The sequence below is a fragment of the Lycium ferocissimum genome, chromosome 7, assembly GCF_029784015.1.
Source record: "Lycium ferocissimum isolate CSIRO_LF1 chromosome 7, AGI_CSIRO_Lferr_CH_V1, whole genome shotgun sequence".
Classification (NCBI taxonomy): Eukaryota; Viridiplantae; Streptophyta; class Magnoliopsida; order Solanales; family Solanaceae; genus Lycium; species Lycium ferocissimum.
Window position 1 is genome coordinate 49,851,261 of NC_081348.1, and position 20,693 is coordinate 49,871,953.

The 20,693-nt window shown below is 35.4% G+C and overlaps 1 protein-coding gene across 1 annotated transcript; it reads left to right on the forward strand.

Moving 5' to 3' along the window:
- The first annotated feature begins 8,452 nt into the window (after positions 1-8,452).
- On the forward strand, positions 8,453-12,380 carry LOC132065550 (uncharacterized). Its single transcript, XM_059458981.1, has one exon. It carries the CDS (start codon positions 9,067-9,069, stop codon positions 12,139-12,141), a length of 3,075 nt encoding a protein of 1,024 aa, XP_059314964.1. The 5' UTR covers positions 8,453-9,066; the 3' UTR covers positions 12,142-12,380.
- The last annotated feature ends 8,313 nt before the right edge of the window (positions 12,381-20,693 follow it).

Consider the following 20,693-nt stretch of genomic DNA (forward strand, 5'->3'; position numbering starts at 1 on the left):
TATGTAGTTTCCTCTTATATTAATCTGGTCATATAATCATTCTTAAATATGGTAGTAAACTAGTAATGTTCTATATTGCATTAATTCTGCCTCAAAACTCACAAACAATTGACAGTTCCCAGTCACACACAAATTACACCCACTGCAATCTCAAGACTAATTTTATTCAATTAGATTTTAGGAAAATTTGACGTTTACTCTTATATGCAAATAAGTAGTATATCATTACAGCTTGAAGCTATTATCACATGAAAATCATATACTATAAGCCGATAATCGTACATATTGACCAGTAAAATTTACAAAGAGAAAATCCTGAATTCGTATTTTACATTGCAAAATCCGCATTTTAATCAATCCACTATAATTCGTATTTTGCAGTTGATATCAACGCAAAAGGAAATATAATTATTTTGTCTGATTAGAGATATGAAATTAAAATATGCACCTGGAAAATTCCATGATTGATGGCAGTTAGAATTTTAATGGGATTTCTACATGGTGTAGAGAATATTAGGAGTTATTTATATTTAGTAGCTACACTTTATTTTAATTACATTTAGTAGCTAAATGTTATATTTGAATTACCTATCATAGCTACATTATATATTTAAAGTAGGATACTCTATTTTTTTTATTTTTTTTTAATTCTTGACTGAGAATCTTAGGGCTAGCTTTGAGATGCTTCTTCTCCCTGTACCGCTGCCAGCCACCAGGAAATCGCCATCAGAGCTCCAGTGAAACCCACTGCTCTCGATCGGCACCGTTCTCTCCATCGCCATTGACATTCTTTGCCGAGCTCCCGGCGAAACCTTGCTCCTCTTCTTCTCGGATACGAGTGTATTCTCAGATCTAGCGTCGTTCCACAATCACCGCCACCACCTCCCTTCAACAAGTGTATCAGAACTGGAAGAAGCAGAACACATCTTCCATAAACAACGAGCATTTGCATATTTGGGTGAAACTGAAACCCTAGAAAATAGTGCAAGTGGACGATGAGTAAAAGAAGGAAATGGAGACGAAGTGCATTGGCCATTGGTGAATACACCAAGTCCATGTGGCATGAAAGGAAGAAGAATTAGGGTTAGAGTAAAGCATCGACGACTTTAGCCACCGTTGGAGTAAAGTCGGTGTTGTTATTCGACTAGGAAGCGGCAATAACTTGTGCAACACCGATGTTGCTACAGTTTCTATGAGCTTACTAGACGACGGCGCCATTGCGGCAGCGAAAAAATCTCTGGCGATCTGAGTGTATTTTTTCTTGTATCTCAAATCTGAGTGTATTTTATTTCTTGTATCACAAATCTGAGGGTATTTTTTTTCTTGTATCTCAGATCTAAGTGTATTTATTATTATTTTTTAGAGTAAAATACAGTGTTTCTTTATGTATTTTTCGCCTTTTTTCGAAGGCGAGTTTTTTGTATACAAATAAATACAGTGAATTTGACTACAAATGAATTTCCCTATATTTTTTGCACTTATGTTGTTTGAACAACCAAATTCAAAATACAATAAGCTGAATACAGTGTAAAAATAGTTACGAGTGAATATAGCGAAATACGGCCAAATTAGAATGCAACTGAATTAGAATACATGCTACTGTAGCTACAAAATATAATTAGCAAAAGTGTAGCTACGCCTAAAAAAAGAAAATGCAATCATTTGTGTAAGTTGCCCAATTTTAATTAGATAGAATTTGGTCTATATTTACTTGTTTTCGTGCCATTTGCAGAATTAGACATTTCAACTTTCAAGGCTTCTTTTTAGAACATAATCACAAATGAGAAATGGTATAATACATAAACAGGCCTTCAAACTTGGCTTCCGTTGAACACGTAAACACAAATGTTGACGTGGCACTGACGTAACACATAAATTTTGGAGGTGTCTAGATGATCATTTTGTAAGTTGGAGTGTTCAACTGACAAAGTGGAGACAAGTTGAGGCGCTTACTTGTGCACACCTAAAGTTGAGGGCATACTTGCCAATTGAGGCTAAGTAAGCGTTTGGACATGCGATTTCATCTCATGAGATGAAATCAGCGTTTGGACATGCGATTTCAACACTGATTTCATCTCATGAGATGAAATCCCAAATCATCCAAAAAGGCATGATTTGGGATTTGAAATCATGATTACAAAAAATATAAATGTAAAATTTGATCCATACGTTTATATTTTGTAAAAAAAGACCCATAAGTTGGTAGATATATTTACCAATCATGTTTACCAACCATTTGTATTAAATATTAATCTGCAAGTTGGTAAAATATATTTACCAATCATATTTACCATGTGAGAGGATTATATTAAAGAGTAGTTACATTACTATTCATGTTAAATTTTCTTTTTATTGAACTAAAGTTTGATCAATTCATGTTGTATTTTTTAGAAAGGCCTTCTAGTAGCGTATTAATTTTATTATATACTATGATTTACTCATTTGGTAAGAATTGGAAAAATTTTGATGGTTTCACAACTTGTGGGGTTTTTATGTTTAGAAAAAAAACTGCAACTTAAGAAATCTAAATTACATGTCCAAACATAATTTCATCTCATGATTTCATCTCGTAATTTCATCTCATGAGATGAAATCATGTCCAAATAGCTCCTAAGTTTGAGGGCCTGTTTATGTATTATGCCATTAGAAATCAATGCATGTTTGGGAACTTCAAAAAGTGATTTAACTACTACTTGAAATTACTCCCTCCGTGTCAAATTATTTGTCGTTTTTTTATTTTATTTTACATGTCTTTTAAGAAATATTAATTAGGTGGGGTATTTGACTAACTTTATCCTTATTTATATCTAAGTTATAATCTTTCTCTATTAAATATTTACTTTATTTATGTGTCATCTCCATTAATAACAAAATTAGTATATGTATCCGTGCGATGCGCGATCATTATAAGTTAAAATTGAATCATTTAAAAAGTATTATGTGTTTAAAGGTAAAGATAGAATGGCATATGGAAAACTAATGGTTTATATGAACATATGTTTTGAGTTGACATATGTCTGCCCTATTGTTTACTGAAAAAGGTGCTTTTGTCATTTCCACTGTCATACTTTAATTTCGTCAAACCTATGTGAGTATTGAAGAAATAAATATCAAAAAATATTAAGCTTAACAATACTCCCTCCGTTCACTTTTACTTATCCACTTTAGATTTTTCACGCTATTTAAGAAATAATAAATGAAGTGCGTAATTTACCAATATACCCATATTAATTGGTGTATATTTTTATTGATTTTGAAAAATGCTTTAAAGTGAGTAATTAATACTATGGGCAAAACAGAAAAATAAAATTGTCTTCTCTTGATATGCTAAAAGTGACAAATAAAAGCGAAAATCTATTTTTGGAATACTGGACAAGTAAAAGTGAATGGAGGGAGTGCAAGGGGAATCTTAGTAGCTCGGTTGGTTGGCTACCTGAACTTTTACCTTGTTGGTGAGGATTCGATTCCCCACTGTAATCCCCTTACCTATTTTCCCTTCCTCTACCCCCATTTTAATTAAAAAAAATAAAAAAATGGAGGGAGTACATTACAAAGCAAGATTTGTACTAATATAGGGAAAGTAAAATTGTTGAGCACGGAACTATTGTTATCTTGAATTAACATATAAGATATAATGCCACAGAAAATTAATTTCGCAGCAATCCAAGAACTCTGAAAAATTCCCATACTGCTATGTTATCAACCAAACACTTTTTTGTTTTTTTGAAAAAGTTTCTTCTTAATTATTACTCAAATCAAAATCGAGTTCATCAGAAATAAAATATAGTGGGACAGACCTTCATTCCATCAAACCAGATATAAAAAAAAGCCGCCCTAGCTAAAGCACGAGCAGCTTGGTTCGTTGATTTTCTAAATAGAGAAACAACCACTAATTGAAAATCTTTCATTAGCGTCTTACAATCATAAACAAGATAATCAAAATAAGAATTATTTGAAATGTTTCACTTGAGAGCTTAATGAATTTGCTTATTATCTGTCTCAATCACCACATGACTATTAGCAAAGCCGCTCTTCAACCACCTAAGAGCTTCTCGAACGCCCATAATCTCTGCAATTAACGGGCTAGGTACTTTATTAAAAAACATTGCTTGCCTGCCATGATAAAGCTGTCAAAATGGGCTTGGCTTATGAGGTCAGCCCAACCCAACCTGCTATTGGAGTACGGTTGGGTTAAGCTTTTTCAAGCCCATTTAATACTTAGGTTTATAAGCCCAGCCCAATATAGCACGTTGGCCCTTGACGCTTGACCTAGGTTGGGCTGAGGCCAACCCATGGGCCAAAATGCTATTTAATTTAAATTAAAAATTAATAGATAATTGTGAAACAAAACTAGGAATAGTGATACCGAATAAGTCTCAGTATCCTACACAATACTTTTTATACATGTAGAATTAAATTCTAATTACCAAGAATAGAAGTCGCATTGATTACGATTTAACTTGAATTCATAATTTAAAAGTAAAATGTGAAAAAAGAAGTAAAAACTAGGAATATTGATTGCTGAATAAGTTTTAGTATATTATACAATACGCTACTCATTTAGCGCTAAATCCCCACTTCAAAAATATTTAATCACCAAGTATAAAAATTGCATTCATCGTGAAAATATTAGAACACTTGTTGCTACTCGAAATTGGTTGCACATTGTTACCGAAATACAAAGAGTTAATATTTATTAAGTGAATTCAAATATTATTGAATTTTGAAATGTAGTTATTTGATTATGTTTAACTAATTAAATTTGCATATGGATGTAGACGAAAATGAAGATGTTAATTAAGACAACTTTATCACAAACTAATTAAAATGTGCTTGACGATGTATTGGTGTTGAATAAAGTAAAAGTTGTCGAAGAATTATAGACTTTCATATAATCATATTTTAGAAATGTTAACAAATCAACATACTTATAGGTTTGAATATCATATTAAAAAGAATTTTTTTTATAAAAGAAGTTTGAAAAGAATAAAGGGCTAGCCCGCCCCAGCCCATGGCCCCTCTAGGGCTAGGTTGGGTTGGCCATGTTAAGGCCATTGCAAATGAGGGGCCGCCCGCCCTAGCCCATCAAATGTCTTGGCCCGCGATGTTTGGGTTGGTTGGGCAAGACTGACACGTTTGGGTAAAAGTTGGGGACATTTTCTCATTCTATATTAATTCCAAAATTTCAATTTGTTGTTAAAGAACCTCCTAAAACATCGCCCTTTTGTCAATGGTTGAAACCCTAGATCTTTTCTATACTTACCATCGCCGCCAATGACACCATAATCCTATTATACCGATTTTGCAGTTCTTTACTTCAATCTTTCTGAATCTACTCTTTTTAACATGTGTGAGCTTGAGTTGTTTGCAAGCTCAAAAATCTCAAACAACTATCTTATTTAAGGTTGATTACATGAATCTTTATAGTTTATTTCACTCCAATTTAGATTTGTGTTCAGTTGAGGTATGTGTTGTTCCAATATCCGAGAAATTTGATTTGAAAATGAGAGTTCTTTACATTTTCTATTGTTGGAATTGAAGAAACCATTTGGTGATCCTTTTGGCATTTTGTCTAGCTGAAAATCAAAAAAATTTAGATATTGGTTTTTGTATGGAGTTTCATGCAGCTCAAATTCAAGGGTTTTAGAATTGATAATTTGAGGTAATAATGCTAATGTTGCTTCTTGTACTAATAATCCTAAATTAGAATTGCATGCCTTTGGAATTAGCAGAAAAATTTGCTTTGTTATGAATGATAAACTTGTCGGAAATTGTCTCTTGTTATTGGATACCTCTAAGAGCTTGGGATTCTATTTGTTCCATTTAATGATCTGACTAGTGAAATTCCTGTTAAGATATGGGAATTAGAGAATCTCGTAGTTCTTGATGTAGAAGGGAATTCCATTCAGAGAAATTTTTCGAGTTATCATTTTGCTAACTTGAGAAAGTTGAGATTTCTTAACGGAATAAATGACTTATCTAAAAAAACTCTCTGGAGAAGATTCATAGATATTCTAAATCTTTACGACGTAAATTATGTAATCTCGTCCTAATTTTAGCGCTAATACTTTTTTCATGTACTTAATTCATTTTGTTCCCTTTTATTCTACTGTAATAAGAACGTCTTGCTCAAGGGAATCGTTTATACATGGATTAAAACCAATATTTCCTTTTAAAACACTTATAATCCCTGGAATAACATCATTTATTCTGTTTTGCACTAAATTCAACATATTCAAAAACCTACCTTTTGCTAGAGAAGGTGGAAACTTCTCCACAATTCTGTTAAACCTCAGGTTAAGAACTCTCAATTTTCTCAAACTAGTAAAATTATATCTCAAAAAATTTCCCTGAATGGAATTTCCTTCTACATCAAGAACTATAAGATTCTCTAATGCTTATATCTGAATAGGAATTTCACTAGTAAGATCATTGAATGAAACAAATATAACCCTAAGCTCTTTGAGGTATCCAATAACAGAAGACTAATTCCCAACAAGTTTAGCATTCATAACAAAAGCAATTTTTTCTTCTAATTCCAAAGGCATGCAATGCTAATTCAGGATTATTATTACAAGAAGCAGCATTAGTATTATTACCTCTAATTATCAATTATGAAACCCTTGAATTTGAGCTGCATGAAACTCCATACCAAGAACAATAGCTAGAATTGTCTGATTTCCAGCTGGACAAAATTCCCAAAAGGGTCACCAAATGATTTCTTCAATTCTAACAACAAAAAATCTAAAGGAATCTTAACATTTTCAAATCTAATTTCTTGAATAATGGAACAACACGGACCTCAATTGAACATGGATCTAAATTGAAGCGAAATAATTGTAAAAATTCATGTAATCAACCCTAACTGTAATAGTTGTCAGAGATTTTTGAGCTTGCAGACAACTCGGGGTCAACCACATTTAAAAGAGTAGATTCATAAAGACTGAAGTGTCAGAAAGAATTTCCTAAAAGTTGAAAGGTCGGGAACATAATCTCATGCAACTCTAGGGCCAAAGTTTTAACAAAACGAAACCAATCCAAACAACTTTATAATAGTAAGGGCAAAGGTGCAAATATATTCCTCTATTTTGCTATTTAGAGCAGATATACCCTTCGTTAAAAAAGTGAGAGATATATACCCCTGCCGTTACGCAAGTGGTGCAAATATATCCTTTTTGTTGATGGAATTTTAAGAAAAAATTATTTAGCTTATTTTTTAATTAAAATAAATGTCATACGCCTTTAAAAAAATAAAGCTACCCATTTTTTTAAAAGCCACGTGACAATTTTTTTCTAATGGGTTGTTTGGTTCTTTTAAAAAATATCTCCGTTAAAAAAATAAGTGTACCTATTTTTTTAAACGAACCAGACCCGACTAATAAAAAAAATTATCATGTGGCTTTAAAAAAGAATGTCTACCATAAAATGAATAGACTTATTTTTTAAAAGCTACATAAAGAGTGAGAATGCATGTTAATTACCTATAGTTAAATGCGAAATTCAAAAGTCTATGTACAAACACATGCATCTATCAACTTAGTGTTAATAATTTTTTACCACTAATAGGATCTATATCTTGTGATAGAGTTGTTCTATTTAAACATGCGAAAGGCAAGGAAAAAATAGGATAGCTCCTTTTCCTCACAAATCCATTCTTCACCATCTTTTCTTGATTTTTCTGGTAAATTTTCTATTTATTTTGTTTTCACTTTTCTTGAATTCGAGAAATTTGTGCAAAAATGATCTCTGTCTTACAACACTTGCACGTCTTGCCAATTCAATAAAATTTAAAATCTTAATTAAAACACAATCTAAATTATTTTAAAAAAATTTCATCAACGAAAATGGTATATTTGCATCAGTTATATAATGACAGGGTATATATACATCATTTTTTTAACGAAGAGTGTATCTACTTTAAATCGCCCAAGTGACTGATATATTTGCACCTTTACCCTAATAATAATAATAAGAAGTTATTATAAGAGATTTAGAGCTCGTTTTGATTAACTGAAAAAATGCGGTTTTTAAGCATAAGTGCTTAAAGTGCTTTTAAGTGCTGAAAGTTATTTTATAAATAAGCAGTTACGTGTTTGGATAAAAGTACTTAAAGGGTTTTAGAAGTAAGGGTAGTATTGGAATGAATAGAAAATATAAGGGATGAAAGGATAAAGTTATTGGTCAAACTAAAATGACTTTTAAGCCAAAAAAATAAGTTGGGGTTGAGCAACTTTTTGATTTTGACTTATTTTAAGCACTTTTTAACTTAATTTAAGTTATTTTTTATTTTTATCAAACACTTAAATAAGTTAAAAATGACTTATAATTGACCGAATCCAAACGGGGTCTTAATTTGAATCCCAACTTGGGTAAAAGTTGGGGACTATTTTCCTCTTATTCTATACTACTAAAATTAAAATTCCAATTCCACATTTTGCCGTTAAAATATCCAAGTCTTTGAAATTACCCCTAAAACATCTCCCTTTGTCAAAAGCTAAACTTTACCTTGTTGAAACCCTAGTTTTCTTTCTATTCTCTCACCATAGCCGACTAATTAACAATTCTTTTACACGTTTCCCAAAACACTGTTGCCTTTGCTTTCTCATACCAATTAGTCATGTTTGTTGTAGCTACCTATGATAATAATAATCACAATATTATCACCATAACCATTATTTCTCCAATTCTTCATAGAAAACAACTTGCTAGAAATCCAATCTCTTTTCCTCAAAATCTTGTTTTTTTACAATTTGGTTTGTCCCAATAAGTTCAATTTTGCATATTTCTCAAGATCTTGATAAAAATCCAATCTTTTTCCTCAAAGATTTGGGGTTTTTTTTTTTTTTGGTCTGGTGAGTTCAATTCTTGAATATTTTGTTAAAATTTTACCTTTTGTGTTTGAGTGAAAAAGTTGAGAACTTTAGCTTATATAGCTGAAATAATATTTGGGGTTTGTCTACATTTGTAATATATAGTTATTTGGGTGGATAAATTTTTGGTTTTCTTGTTTTCTTGATTATTTTGTTGTGTAAGGGAAGTGTTTTTATTAGTTGAGGATATTGAAAAATGGGGGATTCTGATGGTGAAAAAATAAGGAATATATGTATACTTGCTCATGTGGATCATGGGAAAACCACATTGGCTGACCATTTGATTGCTTCATCTGGTGGTGGTGTGCTTCATCCTAAGCAAGCGGGTAAGCTTAGGTTTATGGATTATTTAGATGAGGAACAGAGACGAGCGATAACGATGAAGAGTTCTTCGATTGGTCTTAACTATAAGGAACACGCGATTAATCTTATTGACTCTCCTGGTCACATGGATTTTTGTAGTGAAGTATCGACTGCTGCGCGTTTGAGTGATGGTGCTTTGGTGTTGGTTGATGCTGTTGAGGGTGTACACATTCAGACACACGCGGTGCTAAGGCAAGCGTGGATTGAGAAGCTTACCCCGTGTTTGGTTTTGAATAAGATTGATAGGTTGATTGTTGAATTGAGATTGACGCCATTGGAGGCGTATACGCGGCTGCAGAGGATTGTTCATGAGGTGAATAGTATTGTGAGTGCATATAAGTCTGAGAAGTACTTGTCGGATGTGGATTCTCTGCTCTCTGCCCCGTCGGGGCTTGTGGAAGATGAGAATGCGGACCCTGAGTTTGTAGATGATGATGAAGAGGATACTTTCCAACCCCAGAAGGGGAATGTCGCGTTTGTGTGTGCACTAGACGGATGGGGTTTTAGTATTAGTGATTTTGCTGAGTTTTATGCTTCGAAATTGGGTGCAAGTTCGGCTGCCTTGCAGAAGGCGTTATGGGGACCTCGGTATTTTAATGCCAAGACTAAAATGATTGTAGGTAAGAAGGGACTTAGTAGTGGAAGTAGTAAGGTTAGGCCGATGTTTGTGCAATTTGTTCTTGAGCCACTTTGGCAGGTTTATCAAGCTGTTGTGGAAGCTGATGGAGGCAAAGCGATGCTTGAGAAAGTTATTAAGTCTTTCAATTTGTCTATACCTCCCCGTGAACTTCAAAACAAGGACCCTAAATCCGTGCTTCAATCTGTTATGAGTCGTTGGCTTCCGTTGTCAGATACAATATTGTCTATGGTTATCAAATACATGCCTGATCCTATATCTGCTCAGTCTTTCCGTATATCTCGGTTGCTTCCAAAGAGAGAGCTTTTGGATGTTGGCGCCGACCCTGACGTGCTTTCTGAAGCCGAACTTGTAAGGAAATCTGTGGAGTCCTGTGATTCGAGTCCTGATGCGCCTTGTGTTGTTTTTGTTTCTAAGATGTTTGCTATTCCATCAAAATTGCTTCCCCGTGGAGAGATTCTAGATGACAATGGAAATGGCGACTCTGATGAATGTTTCCTTGCATTTGCCAGGATCTTTAGTGGGGTTCTTCATGCTGGACAAAAGGTTTTTGTGCTTTCAGCATTGTACGATCCGCTAAAGGAAGAATCACTGCAGAAGCACGTGCAAGAAGCTGAATTGGCGTCTTTATATTTGATGATGGGCCAAGGATTGACACCAGTGGCATCAGCAAAGGCTGGTAACGTCATAGCTATCCGAGGGCTTGCTCAGCATATATTGAAGAGTGCGACTCTTTCATCTACGTTAAATTGTTGGCCTTTATCCAGTATGATTTTCCAGGTTTCACCCATGCTTAAAGTTGCAATTGAACCTTCTGATCCTGCTGACATGGGTGCACTTATTAAAGGGTTGAGGCTTCTAAACAGAGCGGACCCTTTTGTTGAGGTTTCTGTTTCCGCCAGGGGCGAGCATGTACTTTCCGCAGCAGGTGAGGTGCACCTGGAGAGATGCATTAAAGACTTAAAGGACAGATTTGCAAAGATAAACTTGGAAGTCTCCCCGCCCCTTGTATCTTTCAAAGAGACTATTGAAGGAGATACTGCTAACCCTTTAGAAAACTTGAAGTTATTGAATCGCACCTCTGATTATTTGGAGAAAACAACTCCAGATGGAAGATGTGTTGTTCGAGTGCGTGTTATGAAGCTTCCAACTGCATTGACCAAGCTGCTTGATGAAAGTTCCGAGTTGCTTGGAGACATTATTGGAGGTAAATCTTTGGAGGCTTGTAAAAGCTTGGAAACTCTTAGAGGTAGCATTGTAGAAGACGAAAATCCAATTGAAGCACTTAAGAAACGCCTAATAGATGCTGTGGAGAATGACTCTTCAACTGGATTTACCGAGACAGAAAAGGATAGGATTGATAAATATAAGGAAATGTGGCAAAAATTCTTTAAGAGGATCTGGGCTTTAGGGCCTAGACAGGTCGGTCCCAACATTCTCCTTAATCCAGATGTGAAAGGAAAAAGCGATGACCTTTCCGTTCTTATAAAGGGTTCCCCTTATGTATCAGAAAAATTGGGCTTTATGGGCGACAAAGACGACACCAGTGCATCACCAGAATCATCAACCAGTGTGGATCAGACCCTTCTACGAGAAGCTGAGAATCTTGAAAGCAGTATATTATCTGGATTCCAGTTAGCTACAGCATCGGGCCCGTTGTGTGATGAGCCCATGTGGGGTTTGGCATTTGTTATCGAGGCTTCCATATCTCCATTAGCTATTCCACAGAACGATAGTGACACACCTATTCCACAGCATGAACAGTATGGGCTCTTCCCGGGCCAGGTTATGACTGTTGTTAAGGATGCCTGCAGGGCTGTTGTTCTTCAGAGAAAACCTCGACTCGTAGAAGCCATGTACTTTTGTGAGCTGAACACCCCACACGACCAGTTAGGCAACACTTATACAGTTCTTAATCGTAGGCGGGCCCACGTGGTGAACGAAGAAATGCAGGAAGGTTCATCATTGTTCACCGTGCACGCTTATGTGCCAGTTGCAGAAAGTTTTGGATTCTCCGATGAGCTGAGGAGAAAGACTTCTGGAGCTGCAAGTGCGTTACTCGTTCTTAGCCATTGGGAAGCACTTCCGGAGGATCCGTTCTTTGTACCTAGGACCGAGGAGGAGAAAGAAGAATTTGGAGATGGTGCCAGTGTTCCGCAGAGTATAGCAAGAAAACTCATGGATTCCGTGAGACGGAGGAAAGGTCTTCCGGTAGAGGAAAAAGTAGTACAACACGCGACGAAGCAGAGGACTTTGGCTCGTAAGGTGTAGAAGTTCTATGCATGTTTGGTTGTGTGATTTTTATCCTTTTTTCATTACTCATGTAAGGGAATATAGTAGTTTTCTCAACCAATTTTAGTTTTATACTGTTTCATTACTAGAAGGAAATTTTGTTAGCAGACACTGTATTGGCATTAAAGAGTTATTTGAAAAGCAATTCTGTTGAGTTCTTTTTGGATGTAATTGACAGATATAAACCAACAAACAGCTTTAGAACTTTTGCTTTTCTACTTTGTTTCTTTCTATTATTTGCTATTGTTATTTTATGCTTTTGTGCTTTTGAAGTTTCTTATAATTTTAGTACTCCCTCCGTCCTAATTTAAGTATCTTATTTTCCTTCTTGGTCTGTCCTAGAAAAGAGTGTCTCTTCCTATATATTTAGTAAGTTGACAATTCAAACATTTTACATGACAAATTTATAACCACATGATTCAAAGGACATTTTAGTTACATACATATTTAATTTAGGACGATAAGAGTCAAAAGCCACTCTATATTTCTAAGACTCCGTGTCTAGTCGATGGAGGGAGTATACTTTTCATTTTCCTATCTTATATTTACAAGTCTTGTCAGATTCACAAGACATGCTTGTGTACTACTGCCGATGTTATTTTTGCACAAATTTGTATAAATCTTAAACAATGGCCCAAGAAGTGTCATATCTGTGCAAATTTCTATTATGTACAAAAGAGGGTTTCAACTGTCTATTTCTTCGTCATTAAAAATTCAATTGAGGGCATATTGGACTTTTCAATCTATTCATTATATATGTATCTTCCGTGCTGTAACCTAACAGCCACGTAACATATGACGTGTCTTCCGTCCCATAATCTTACAAGAGCTCGAGTAATTTTCTTTTTCGGCTCTTTCATGCTATTTTTCTACTGCAATTACTGGTGATTTTATTTGTGAGTGTCTGGATAATAATAGGGGCAAATTTGAGTCTTCTTTCATACGCGGAGTCGTTTCAGTAGTATCTGCTTATGTCTTAGATATTGTCACGAGCTCCAATGTCAGAATTTGAAGGCTAACAAGGGAGTTTGTGGAAACAAGAAGGGTTCTGAAAGGAGAACAATGTTGATTGGTGATAGGCTGATGTTATCACTTTGCTGTTAAGACAGTAAGTATTTCATTTATCTGATTTCCGCAACTTCAATGTTGTGGTATACTTTTTCTACATTCTTTATATACTTGTATATTCTCTGATGTTACTACTATAAAGTTTTTCCCCTGCCTACAAATTTGTTGTAATTGGGGGTCAAAATTTCTTTTGCCTTGGTGAGATGGCTGATTACATAGCTTGAAAGTTTAACACTTTAGACTGAAGCTTCATCGTGCGATAGATTGAGAATAAGCAAGTTATTGAGTAACAAGATGCTAAAACCTCCTCTTTTTATTTTATATAATAATAATGTAAGTTTTCGGCAATCCTGTTGGTGGCTCTGATATTTTGCATGGTTGGTACAATTAATGGGCATGCCCTTCTAGATAATTTGAAGGAGGCTTTGTTTGCACGATTCACCCCTGATGATAAACTTTAGCCTCTTAGATGTCCGAGTTACGTTTAGAAATTCATCGAAGTTTTAATTTAAGGGATCCTGCTTCTTTATTTTGCAGGTTATGTTGTTGGTGTATGATAATGGTATGTGTATGTCCTGCTGATTGATTATTACTATTATTTTTATATAGTTGGTATAAGTGTTTTGGACGACGATCTTCTGCCTCTTTCTTTTAGATGCAAATGAAGATAGATTGCAGAAAACGAAATGATAGTACGAAAGAACAGAGGACTATAAACCAAGGCCACAGTGATGGCAATGGTCACAATCACTGAAAACTTAACCAGAAGTAGAGAACCGAAGAAATAGAACAGAGAAAGTAGTTTTACTGGCAATAGTTTGTGCAAGAATCTTAAACGCAATTACACCAATAAAGATGTCCGTATGGAGAGGATAAGACTCCAGAATATAGTAGTTTTAAATCTGATATTGCATACCCAAATAACTAATCCTAATTACATATTTATAGAAAACATAATAGGATAAGATAAACTAGGAATAATAACTGCTAAACCAACTGCTGGAGAAAATCAAGGGAACAGTTGCTAGACAACTGCTGTAGAAGTTGTGTTTGTCCAAAACTCTTCAACTCTTTATCCTTTTGTCGATATTTTCTCCTAGGGTAAGTCTTGAGAGGTGGGTCTGTATCAGTGCACCCCCCTCAAAAGCCGCCTTGTCCTCAAGGCGCAAAGAAAGAAATTTCAGCATGCCAGTTTCTTGAGGATCACCAACGACTGTTGCATTGACCTCATCAACATCTTCCAATTGATCTCCTCTTGTAAGTTCCATGAGAGATAGTTTCGGAGATTTGCATCTATGACTGGGTGCAAATTTCTCATGGCAACGATAGCAAAGTCCCTGTGCCATAAGATTTCTCCTCTCGTTATCCCATGTTCCCGTTTGAAGAGGTTGGAACCGGTTGGATTGGAAGAAAAATTGCTCCGTGAATTTTGATGTGGAGAAGAAGCAGCGTTGTTCTGAATGTTTTTAGCAGAGTGCAATGGGTTCTGTATAGTGGGTGTGCTGGTTGGTGTCCAATTGGGCCCTCTATTGCTGCGAATTGGACCCAACTTATTCTCAAATTCAAGTGCCAAACTCATAACCCTGTAAACTGTTCTGGGCTTGTGAATCCTAACATCAGATTTAAGTTCCTCCTTTAGCCCATTCAGAAATACTCCTAAGAGACAGTGATCTGGCCAGTTTGTGACCCTAGACGAACGTTTTGCAAATTCTTGACGATACTCCTGTATAGAACCTGTTTGCTGAATGCTACAAAGGTACTCGTCCGGATTTTGGAACTCCGCAGGACCATAATTTTCCTGCAATGCTTTAACAAGCTCTTCCCAATAAAGCAAAGTTCTCTCACGATTTATCCAAGAGAAGAGATCAAGACCATCGCCTTCCAGATACATCGCTGCAATGTCAACTTTGTGTTCCTCTGAAGTTTGATAGTAGCAAAAATATTTTTCTGCTTTCAAAATCCATTCCCTTGGATCACCTCCTTCAAATTTGGGGAATTCCATCTTTGTGTGTGGCCTCCGGGAAGGTTTTTTGGGCCACACTGGACTCTCAATGTCTTCTTCCTCTTCCTGCCAAGCGGATTTTCCTCCATTACGGGTTTGGTGACTGGTTTCCTCTTGTTGGGCATGGCCAGTCTGGGCTTTTAAATGTAGCAACTTCTGCTGCCAGCGAATCAATTGTCTTTAACTTTGACGCTATGGCAGATAATTGCTGGGCAAGAGATTCAACATTAGCAGTGTCTTCTTGAGAATTAGAGGATCTGGTATTGACCATGATGGATCGATCTGCTCTGATACCAAACTGAGAGTGTAAGCAGAAGTAGAGAACCGAAGAAATAGAACAGAGAAAGTAGTTTTACTGGCAATAGTTTGTGCAAGAATCTTAAACCCAATTACACCAATAAAGATGTCCGTATGGAGAGGACAAGACTCCAGAATATAGTAGTGTTAAATCTGATATTGCATACCCAAATAACTAATCCTAATTACATATTTATAGAAAACATAATAGGATAAGATAAACTGAGAATAATAACTGCTAAACCAACTGCTGGAGAAAATCAAGGGAACAGTTGCTAGACAACTGCTGTAGAAGTTGTGTTTGTCCAAAACTCTTCAACTCTTTATCCTTTTCTCCTAGGGTAAGTCTTGAGAAGTGGGTCTGTATCAATCACCTTATACCATTCCGGGTAATATTCCTTTATTCCTGATTTTCTAATTCTCATTCTATGAGGAGGTATCTCGTGATTTTCATATGTGGATATATTCCTTGTGAATCACTAGGCTACTAAGTGTTCGTATAGAGGTGCTCTTTGTGTGTCATCTGTTGCAATGAGGGAGATACACAAACATAAACAAAACAGTAAAATTACTATTTCAGGACTTGGTTTCTTTCCTTCTATAGTTCTTGTGGACTCTAATTCATCAGTTAAAGACTTTCCTGCTCTTTAATATCATTATTCCCTTAAAATTTCTATCCACGAGAATGTCGGAGAACCGAAAAAACACCAGGAAAAAATGATCAAGGTCCATCCTTTTTATACTATCACAAATTGCAGAGTTACATAACGTTTTGTTTTCAATTCTTCACATGTATGACTGTTGCTAGCACTTAAATTGGTGTAATTTTTCATCTTTCTCCACCTTTTTGGTCCAGGGAGATAACAAGCAGTGAGGAGTATGCAATTTATGTGCTCTTTTTCGCTCTTCTAAATTCTTGTTCTGTTCTTTTTGCTCTATGTGCTTTTCGAGTGATATTTCTTCTCAAATGCAATCATATACCCAAGTGGAAGGTACCGATGGTGAATATAATTTGCCACTATAATAGAAATTAAACATGTTTACACTATACATCTACTCTCTAGAAGTGTCAAGGTTCAAGAATAGTAGTCATTTATTGTGTTAGAAACTCAAAATAACTCATCACAACAAAATAGAAAAATCAACTAAGTCCTACCAATTTTAAACATGGCTTTACCAGAGCTCCCAATAGTGCGGACATGATCTATGTATCCTATGTTTATTATGTTCGAAGAGTATTGTAATATTTACGTCCATCTTATGTTCCTTTACCGGATATTTATAATGAGTTGCAATCATTTTCTTAATACTACTGTTATTTTTTCCTCTGAAGCATTTTGTGCCCTGAGAAGGTGGAGAATTAGGACTGGAAGTTGAAAAATTTCTAGACTGAGCACATACATGCAGATATGGAAATACATTAGTATCATTTCGAAGAAAGTGGATATCATAAGGAAGATAAATTCATCAACTTGTGACTTAAAGAGGCCTCTTCCAATCTTGCGGTGAAAGGATAGAAAAGGTATGAGATAAGAAGATTTGTTCCAACTTCTTTGACGTTTGCCTTCTTTATTTTTTCGATTTGTTGTCATGAAAGTGGGACATGGTCAAGATTGATCTCAAAACATATTCAAAAACATTGTATTTATTTGAATGGAAGACTACAATGTTTAAAAGTGAAAATCAAGAGTTTGAGACCTAAAAGTATTGTTGGATACATGGCAGGTCCTGAAGCAAGAGAGGAGTTGTTAAGTCTTAATTTAACATGGTACGAGAAATCGGTTTCTCAATTATTTTTGCGACTTCTCATGAAGAACTGCAAAATCGGGAGATGGAGGGCTTTCTTTTCCAAGTAAAGGGGTTGTCCCAGATGAAGTACTCTTGAGTACAATAAACTTCATATCTTGTGTTTGCAAGGGAGCCTCTGCGAAAGGTGAACTAACTAATTTTGGTTCGAAAACATACACTCTTCTGTGCTTGGGGATGTTAAGAGTTCTTTTGTTATTTGACATCGAAAGAGCTCTGTAAAGTTTTTAAATTTATATGATTTCTTAGTGTGACGTGCATCAGCCCTAAACCTCTTTTACTTGTTTCATGTGTCTATTGAGATCAATCATTTATGGCCTTCTACATATCTGTTCTTGTTGTTTCTGCTGCTATCAGTTTTTCCTTGAGGAATGTAATGTGCTTATTTGTCGGGCAACAGAAACTGTAGTGCTCTATGAAACATCATTATTTTGTGGATTATGTCTCCGTCCTATTTTCTGGTAATGATATAACGTGCGGATGCCAGAGTAACCGTGATTGGAGCTTGAGGAACGGTTTTTTTTAAGGCGATAATCCTTGTAGTATCGACCTTCAGTATATGGACGAACTAGCAGAGGAGCTGAGCATAGTTATTATAACCTACTTAGTTTGCCTCTTTTACTTTGCTCTTCCTTGCTTCTGTCGTCTTATCATTTTTGTTTTAAGATTTGAATTGCCATCTATGTTTAACTTTTTGCAGATGGATAAGGGCAAGAAGTACAACATGAAGTTAGGAGTTGGACTCTACGAGCCTATGGCAGTAAACTTTGCGAGTAAATACATCGTTACCCCCCTCAAGTATAACACTTTTTTCAAAAAGACACTTAAACTTTGCGGGAGTCCTAACACCCCCTTAATCTTGTTTACAGTGGATTTATCACCCCTTATGAGCCCACGTGGCATAGAGTGTATTTCACTCTCCAATAGCGCGTGAGATAAGATTTTTTTTTTTAATTCATTTCAACATTTGTTTCATTAAAAATACCTTTTCCTTTTACTTTATTTATTTTATTTAATATTTTCTTTTTCTTTTTCTTCATCACCAGGAAGACCCAATTGGTTACCCTTTTTTTGCCTTTTTCTTTTTTCCTCTGTTTCTTCAAGATCGTTCTTCTATGGACTTTTCCAACTCATCCTTATTCTCTGTCTTTTTTTTGCTTTTGATTTTTGTTATGGAGCTTGGGGTAAGTCATTGGAGATGGAATGGTGGTTTGAAGGTGATTTCTAATTTTCAAAGTTTGATTTGGTGATGGTTAATGCCATTTGTGATTGGAGATGGAATGACGGTTCTTCCAATTTTGGCCGGTTTAAAAACAATACTTTTGTTTTCTATCTTATTCTTTTTTTCTTTCTTAGTTGGGTTCATTGATTTTTTTTCCCTCCTAAAAGTGGAGGTTGAAAGTGGTGAGGTTAAGGGATATTTATTTGGGGGTAAGAAGTTGGATAGATGTTGATTTAAATTTCAGATTTGGTTTTGGTGCTAATTTTAATTATTTGGTGGTGGTTTGGCAACTTTCGGTGGCGTTGTGGTGGAATTGGTGGTGCAGTGGCTGTGATGGGGTGGCCAAGGTGGGGGGAACTTCTATAGAAGTTTAGGTGAAGAAGAAGGCGGAAAAGAAAAGAAAGAAAAGGAATCAAATAGGAAAAATAAAAAATAAAAAATAAAAAAATTTAAAAATCAATTTGACACGTGGCAAGTGATGATTGGTGCGTGAGTTGCACAGATCTTTCTATACTTGGAGTTGATTGAAAAAGGGTGAATATATACTATTTTGAAGTTGTTCATGGGGGTCATAGGACCCCGTAAAGTTTAGGTGTCTTTTTGAAAAAAAATGTTAACCTCAGGAGGTTCCGATGTATTCTCTCTAAACTTTGCAACTATAAAGTAACCAGGATGTATGTATATCCAAATATAACTACTTTTTTTTGGATAGCTTGTATAAACTTGATATACGGTCGATGTAAAATTGATCGGTGCAATACAATACCTTTTTTTTTTTTTTTAATGAATTATGCGTGTTACATGACCGACTTTTTATTTTCTTTGAGTTCATATTAAAACAAAGTAAAATAAAAATAATAGTGTTAATTTTCACACTATTGGCACGGCCATACTCACCTAGTTTTGTATATATATGCATGTATTGTTATGATCCGAGTACTAGAAGGCCGTGGTGGGTACTCAATGAGCTGACCCATGAGGTGAACCACTTAATTTGAGCATTAAGACAATAAACATAAGTTGAATATGTACATTCTTAAGGTAAATGAGAACTATACTGTCAAAGAAAACATCTCAGAATACAGCTATTGAAAATTGCTTGAGGACTCTTAGATCTCAAACTTACCTAAGCCAAAACAAAAGAAAGGAAAGAATCACTAGTTGAGTACTTCCTCCCGTCAGATAGAAGCTTTTCAGAGGGTTCTTCGCTTCCAGCTCTTGTTCGATAACGCTTCCCGACCTTGTAAGTATCATCTCTTATAGCTATCTTGGAATAGAGAGCGGCTTCGTTCAGGCATTCTATACTTGTTCGCTGTGGCTTGAGCGTTAATCGCACGAGAGAATAAGTAAGAGATTGAAAAGAGCATCTGTTATGGTATTGTTGTCGTGTCATTTCAGTAGATTCCCAAGGCCCGAACCCGAGCAGAGACAGCAGGGTAGGTATTCTCATTAATGTAGTATCCAAAAAGTGGCTATCCTTCTCTTATGAGAGATAGGCGCTCTCTCTACGGCCAATTACCTTTAAAGAAAAGAAAAGAGAGAACCTATCTTTTTGCGCTTTTACGTATAAAAATATTACTCTTCCGTCTCATTTTATATGAGGGTGTTAGGTAGACTTTTGAAACCTGTGATCTAAAACAAATTATAGAAATTTGTGTTGTTAGAAATCATTTCATTAAAAGTAAAAAGATAATTTAAAGTTAAATTGCCACTAAATATAAAAGTGGTTCATTCTTTTTGAGACTGACTAAAAAGGAAAAGAGTGTCGCATAGATTGGGACGGAGGGAGTACGATTTATTAAAGTCATGCTCCATAAACTCTGTAGCGGATGTGTGTTGGGTTTGCCTTGAGATTTAGTAGACCTTATCCTTATTTTGTTAGCCATACAATACATGAATTGTTGAATGCTCATTTCTAAGTCAGTATTTTACTTTACTCATAAGTGTTTTGTTGCATTCAATAGATGTGGTTATTAGGAGTAATTGTTGGGAAACTTAAGTAAATGTACGCTTCGATCAACTAGTTTATCAACATAATCGAAGTATACACTACTTATAAATTTAAGCTTATAAGCCAGGCCCAATATAGCCCGCTGGCCCTTGAGGCTTGACCGAGGCGCCAAAAAGCTATTTTAT